The sequence below is a fragment of the Elaeis guineensis genome, chromosome 5, assembly GCF_000442705.2.
Source record: "Elaeis guineensis isolate ETL-2024a chromosome 5, EG11, whole genome shotgun sequence".
NCBI lineage: Eukaryota > Viridiplantae > Streptophyta > Magnoliopsida > Arecales > Arecaceae > Elaeis > Elaeis guineensis.
Window position 1 is genome coordinate 128,422,707 of NC_025997.2, and position 7,409 is coordinate 128,430,115.

General features: G+C 36.3%; 1 protein-coding gene across 1 annotated transcript; it reads right to left on the reverse strand.

The window, feature by feature from the left end:
* Positions 1-1,721: 1,721 nt before the first annotated feature.
* LOC105045773 (uncharacterized) lies at positions 1,722-3,876 on the reverse strand. The gene is made up of 4 exons (XM_010924168.3): positions 3,772-3,876; positions 3,068-3,202; positions 2,630-2,844; positions 1,722-2,312 (listed from the first exon to the last, which is right to left on the reverse strand). The coding sequence occupies exons 2-4, from the start codon at positions 3,158-3,160 to the stop codon at positions 2,015-2,017; spliced, it is 606 nt and encodes a 201-aa protein (XP_010922470.1). The 5' UTR covers positions 3,161-3,202; positions 3,772-3,876; the 3' UTR covers positions 1,722-2,014.
* Positions 3,877-7,409: the final 3,533 nt, after the last annotated feature.

A 7,409-nucleotide genomic window follows, 5' to 3' on the forward strand; every position in this document is an offset into this window, starting at 1 on the left:
TCGGGTGAAACTCCAAGATTGGAATGAAGATGTATGATCTATTGTATTTCAAAGCGGGACAGCATTTGGATTCACTTGATGAGCAAGCAAGATACTAGGAGTTGCATCTTGGGTATCCGAAATCCATAAAAAAGGGGCGATAACCAATGATGCATCACCTTGCACGAGGACAACCAGCCTAATCTAAATCAATGTAAACCAACAAGCAAAGAGAGGTAGAGGAAGAAAGAAAAAACGTATTTGTCCAGTGAAAACCTCATGTAGCGAAGAATTCTCAAAACAACTTGTTGGTAAGACTCATGTGGTTTGCTCATAAACCGGCTAAAAAAATTAATAGAATAAACAATATCCACTCTGATATTTATATGCCTAATGAGTCTATAATTAGTTGGATCAGACAATAACTCACTGTCATTAACTTCTAGTCTTGAATTTTGCTGCATTGGCAAATCAGATGAGCAGTGAATAATTTTTTCTTTTTGGAGAGAAAGATGTCTCCTAAGGCTAAAAATGGGCTTGGACTGATTTTAGTTCAGGCTACGAATCAAATCCGAAAGATGTCAAACTGAGTTTAGACTTCAATATAGAGTCCATTTATTTTTTGGATCAAAATCCAAAATATCAATGGCTTGACTCAAGCCCAACCCAAGTCCAAGCCCAAGCCCAAACAAGGCTCGACACAGAGCCCAAATTCATGCTTGAACCCAAGCCAAAAACTCTTGTTTATCTATATTTTTTTTTCCTCTTAAGTCAACTTATTTGGATTTGATATGTACTTTATAGGCTAACATCATCAATGAAATACCTTTTGCCCTTAAACATATCAGTATTTCTTATCTACTAAAACCATTCATTTATTTAGCCATTTGCTCCATATATCTTTAATCAAGTTTGAGCTAACTCAATATTTTGACCCAAATATGTAATTCAGGCTGATGTAATCGGTGTCGAATGGAGCTTAGGCTTAGATTTTTCAAAACTTTCAGACATAAGCCCAATCTAAAGTCTAAAAAAATTCAAGCAGGGCTTAAATAGAGGTGTAGCCCGACCCAACCCAATCTATTTTCAGCCCTAATACCTTTTTTTGGAGCAAGCTATCTCTATGCCAAGAAAATAATGAAGAACTCCCAAATCTTTAATATAAAAATAAAATTGAAGAAATGTGCTGGGCAGCTTAATTGTAGCAGGACTATTGGCAATAACAATAATGTCGTCAACATGGACTAAAATAATTGTTAAAAAATATGTCCTTTTCAGAAGTAAAAAGAGAATAATTAGATATGACTATGAAAAACATCATCAATGAGGTGATAAAATATTTAGCAAATCAATTTTATGAGGCTTGTTTTAGTCCACACAAAGACATGTACAAGCGACATAGCTTATTGCTATCTTTGATAAACTTGGGAGAAATTTTCATGCTAACCTCCTCCCTGGAATCTCCATGTAAAAAAGAATTATTTTTTTAATCGAAATAAAGACCAATTTCAAATAATGATCAAGTAAGCACCTTACAATGACTAGTTTGGGCACCGAAGCAAAAGCTTCATGCTAGTCCTTTTTAAGTAAATCCTTGGGCTACTAAATCGGCATTTTGCAAACCCATCTACAACAAATGAGTTTCTTGCTTGGTAGAAGAGGGGTGATTGTCCAAGTTTGATTTTGGTTTATTGTCTTAATTTGGATAAAGATGGCATTTTGCAAATTTGAATCATGCCGAGTAACAACTAACAATCGATCCCAAAAGTTTAAGCGGATAATTCAAGTTTAACATCCAAGCCAACAATATAAGTATCAAGTTTAACAATACTATAATTTGCCTTGCAAGTCACCTAAACTTGCAAAACAATTCACAACATCAAGCCATATGGCACTAGTTGGAGAATGATGGATATCTACAAGGATGCAGGTAACCATTCATGTAAAGTTCGAATAATTTTTTCTCAAATGGGTTGGTGAAGGGCAATGTTGGTGTCTGCTATCTCCTTTCTGGTGCTAGTCCGTTTGTTCATACTTAAGCTGCTGTGTGCTTATCCTCCTTTGTCTCATTATCATCAATTAAAACTTCACCGTACTCGCCTTTGGAGTCCTCAGTCTCCCCAAAATAATCTTCTCGCACATTCATTGTTAGCATCAGACTAACAAGCCAGAAGAGCGAGGCATCGAGGTTCAAGAAGGCAGCCCCTCCAAAAACGCCGGTCTTCGCCGTCGGGCAAGCATACTCAAGATCTTGGTGCACATTGTGGATGTGTTGAAGCGCCTCTTGGATAATTCCCATTAACATCATTCCTGCCCCTGAAAGGGTCAACACCCTGATGACAAGAGCCATAAATCAGTGGAGAAAAATATGTTTGATAATTAAGTTTTAGAATTTAGTAGCTACTTCAATTTGAGAGAATAACAAGAGCATGCATAATGATATCATCGTAGGTTAAATATCAATCTTCGAAAAAGAGAAACTAAAAGGCACGTCAATTCAGTAACAAATATAAGTATCACTAGCTAATGCCCGATGATTTTTTTTTTTTTTTTTTTTTTTTTTTTTTTTTGTGGTAGTACATGATTTTATTTATATGAAGAGAACTTTATTATGGCATAGCTTTATTTCTTCTTGCAAAGAAAAACTTACACTGACAGTTGGAAGAATACAAAGAATGTACAGTTTTGGAACATGACATTCCTTGGAACAGATTTGCCTTTGTAAGGGAAGAACACAGAGAGAATCCCTAGAGCGGCAGAAATGAAGACTGCAACAACTGAGAGGGCACCTAATGCAACTGTTGGATCGCTTGGAAACTTACAGATGATGACATCCTTTCCTTGAATTGGAGTTCCGTATGGAGGCTGCATGGAGATTAAATTTAAAACAAAAAAAAAAAAAAAGAAAAACACAATGAAAAATGATACATACATAGGAAATAACTTCTAAATTGAGAAAGCAAACCATAGAATATATATATATATATATATATATATATATATATATATATATATATATAGATTGGTTGCAGTTGTTAAACCCGTAATATTCTAAAAAATGCTTCAAGAAATTAGTAGTAAAATTGACCTTTTCAAACTCAGCGACTATGCCCAGAATGAAAGATAATACACCGAAGGATGCCGTCGAAAGGCCAAGCTGTGCGTTCAGACCAAGAGCCATTGGATCTCACGACCTTCCACCACCTGGCCTCTAAGAAGACCCCTATAACCATAATCGATAAAAAGAATTAGTAATAGTGAAGGAAAAAAACCATCAATCAAATAAATAATGACTCGATAAATCTAATCTATTAAATAAATAAACAAACTATATTCTGATCAGATACATGACAAAACCAAAAAAAAAAAAAATTATTGACAAGAATGAAAACACTGCAAACATTAAAAGACAAAACAACACGTGACTGCTTTTCTTTCAAGAAAAAAAAAAAAAAAAAAAAGAGGAGGAATGAGGATTCTGGAGCTTGTATCCACCTTTTCCCAAGAAAGAAGGAAAAAAAAAAAAAACTAATCTTCAAGAACCGAAATTAAAGATATGTTACAAAATTAAATTTATGCAATAATTGAGAACAAAAAGTTTCTCAACAATATGATTGTTGCCATGAACCCTAAAAGGCTAAAATCAATTGATTCTAAGGAGATAATATAAGAAAAAGAAAAATGAGGCCAACCATATTGAGAATCAACGGTTGTAATTGAAAGAAAGAAAGAAAAAAAAATGCAAATCCGATATTTTTACCAAAAAAATTAAGAAAATGGTGGTTTCCTTACCTCTCTCTCGGATCCTCAAAGCCAAGAACCCGGAAGAGAAGGGTCGTCCGAGGAGAAGGAGAACAACTCGTACACTATGTAGCCACGACGAAACCTTGTTTTGACGACGAGGGAGATGAGAAGCCACCCAAGTAACCACGAGGAAATCGGGGGTTCGGGTTGTATCTTTCGCGCGAAAGAATGATTCATCTTCCTTCGCGCGAATCCACCGTTGGATCGCGCAAATACCGTTCGCGAGCTGTGCAGCCTGATGAATAAAATGCGTTCGGATTGCTTTGCGACCTGCGGGGAGCGCCATCCAACGGTTGATATCGCGAACTATGATCCATGATTTTTTCGCTCGGAAGATACAACCGAAACCCGGGAATCGGCCTCATGTAATTAAGCCCAAAAATCGGGTTTACTAAATTTGGCGGGTGGACCAGCTGGCGTCCTGGATTCCAAAAGATTCACCTTGAGACAACACAACCAGCACCGCGAGAACCCATCCGACGTGGGGATGACGTGTCACATGGACGTACTGCCACGTTATATGGAGAGGGTGGAGGATAATTATAATGGTGATTCGATGTTTGATGTCGGATTGCGAAGGGGCTGCTACTTTAAAAGGGCCTTGATATTTGAGAAATTACAGAAATACCGGCTCTTAATTTAGTCAACACAGGTGACAGCTTGGCATCAGAACCTTGCCGTTCTCAGGAGGAGAAAGGGTGTAACTTTTCCAAAGCAGTATTTGGGAGATGAAATATAGATTGTTCTAAAATTAGTAAGATTCATCCTTAGGTTTCCTTCAAAGATGGACAAAAATATTAGTAGGAGCACCACGCTGGGACATGTAGAATAATTTGTTACTTTAATGACCACGCTAAATTTAATTTTCTTTCCAAAAAGTTGAAGCCCACCAGCCTTCATGCACCGAATCTTTTTTTTTTTTTTCTGGAGGTTATAAAGCCTTCATGCCCCAAATCATTGCTATTCAATCAATTCTTACACCATAACAAGAATCAAATTCAGAGCTTCTGGTTGATGTATCCAGACAAATAAAAAAGCATGCTTGAGGAAATTAACATCGAAAAGGAAACAAACATTCAAATGTTTAATATTTTTTGAATTTCTTTTAATTGTCAGATTTTTTACAAAAATTTATTATAAAATTAATATTTTATAATTAGATACTTTGTAATAAATGTATTTCATTGCTCCCCACCTTTTTAAAGTTCTAGGTTCTGCCTTTGGATTTAGATGGATGGAGAACACTAAATATTCAAAAGGAAATCGAGCCTATTAACTCAAAGGTATTCTACCTTCTTTATCTCAATAATTAAATGTTAAGTTTGTTCTTCATTTTTCTTCTTTCTTCATAATCACAGACAGTTCACCTTGTGTAATCTATTATTTCTTCTCTCAAAAAGTAAAGACAAAAATAAATCAAGAGAAAAGAAATCTCAAAAAAAAAAAAAAAATCCTACCTCTTCTCACATTCTCTTCAAATTCATGAAACTAGACTACTAATTAATGTTGCTTGTTGGTCTTTGATATTCAGGAAAATTGGGACTCCAATACAATAGTCTCTATAGCTCCTAGGGTGATTTCCTTTATTTGGAAGTTTTTAATTCTTGATTCTCTCAAGATTAACTTCAACGGCGGCATATTGTATGGTGGTTTAAATGGAAGAGCAGGATTTGTCATCCATAATCAAGGGCTAGCTTGATAGTAGCAGAAGGATGTCATGTCTATAACATCACAATTCTACTTGAAGAGTTGATAGGAATTTGGGAAGGCCTCATGTATGCAGACAGTACTTAAAATCGACATTATAATGGAGGGAGACTAGAAATTAGTAAATCAAAGAAAACTCCCTAAGATAATGCAAATCTAATCTTAGCAAATTTGAAGAAATTGATTTCTATGTTGCTTCAGAATAATTTATATCTATAGGAAAATTAATAGTGCAATGGATTGAATTACTGCAGCTCTACCATTTGTGTGCTCATTGTTGTGTGATCTATTATATTCTAATGCTAGTGATCATATATATATATATATATATATGAAAGGGCAGTATAATTAGCTTCCATCCTTTTCTACAGGATTAATGGCAAATGACGCATACATGTTTTATTAGCCATGTAAAATTCACAATGTCCAATTCAATTTAGGGTGAATAGTTTAAAAGTAAATGCTATAGATATTAGTGGAGGGCATATGGGTGCAGGAACCAAGTGCCTTGATTATTGTTCATCATACAATTGTATACAGAGCAGTTCTTTTTCAAGCACAAAAATTTCTGTTTACTTTAGCAAAATATGCTCTCCTAGGATTGTTTGGGAATTCTGCATAGAAATAAGTTTCTTCTGAAGCATGTGCTATTAATGTTTGTAGTTAAGTATAATGAAATGTCATGACTTTCCTTACAAACGCAATGTATATAATGTCAGGCCCTTTTTTTTTTTTTTGGTAACTATATATAAGGTCAAGTTTAATGCAGCCTTCAATTCAAATAATTGTTGCTTGCTTTAAAACAGGCACCTTCCAACTTTAAGGCATGTCAATAAACCAAATCCTACCTACAATCATCTATCTGCCGAACATGTTTCCCATCTCGTAACATTGTCTTTCTTCACTTGGATCAGGTCTCAATCCACCTTAAGGCCTGGTGCCTGAATTTTAGACCCCACATCCAACCTTGCTGCTTTGCAAGTCAGGCCAGGCCAGGCCAGCATCTCCTTGGGTTAAAGAGCCTAACCCATCCCTCTGTAAAATTTCAACTTTGGATTTTTCCAAAGCACCACCAGTAGAGATCTAATAGATTAATATATTGTGTCAATCTCCCTTTAATTCCGTTTGGTTGGTCCAGCGAGAGGAAACATAGTAGTGGCTCTGATGTAATCATGTGTTTTGGAATCACCAGAGATGGTGGACTGCAATTCCGCAGTTTCAGGGGAAAAGAAAGGTGAAAAAAGAAAATATTCCCCTTGATCAAAGGTAAGTCATGGAACATTGCAGGCTTCGATTACGACGTTGGCTTTGCACCTTGATCACCACCCCTTCAAATCATGGCTACTATCCTAGCTGAAATGATGGTAATAACGCATTGTCAATATTCCTACTACTACTACTATTACTATTACACCTGTGCCAAAACACTTCAAAAAAAAATAATAATAATAATACTGATTCGACCATCATTTTTATTATTTAATTTTTTTATTGGATTGGTGTCTGGCCAGGACACCACCTCCCAAGATCTTTTCAGTACCACGTGATGCAGCAGGAAGAAAGAAGAAACAAAATAAAAGAAAAAAAAATCAAAATACGTGGATCAGCCACAAAAGGGCTCGCCTCCACGGGGCATGCAAACTTCATTATGAAAAAAAAAATTTTACAAGAGAAGACATCACCCTCAACCCTTGTACACCCAATTCTCTCTCACCTGAAGTTTCCCTCACAAAAGCTCTCTCTCTCTCTTGGAGACCCTCCTTGAACTCCTGAAGAGCCTGGCGACCACTGTCCAGGAACCTCCTGCTCCTTCTCTCTCAGCATGTCCGCCTCTCTCTTTTCAATCGGGTTCGTACGGCTCTGTACGGTGAGAAACCGGACCACCTACTTCCTCTATTCGTCACAGGACCCTTTTAAAG

Bases quoted from the DNA above. Each gene is read 5' to 3' on its own strand.
- LOC105045773 (XM_010924168.3), bottom strand. From the start codon at position 3,160: ATGGCTCTTGGTCTGAACGCACAGCTTGGCCTTTCGACGGCATCCTTC. The intron at 2,845-3,067 runs GTCAATTTTACT...ATCTCCATGCAG, and splicing joins TAGTCGCTGAGTTTGAAAAG to CCTCCATACGGAACTCCAAT. The intron at 2,313-2,629 runs GTAAGTTTTTCT...TCTTGTCATCAG, and splicing joins GTATTCTTCCAACTGTCAGT to GGTGTTGACCCTTTCAGGGG.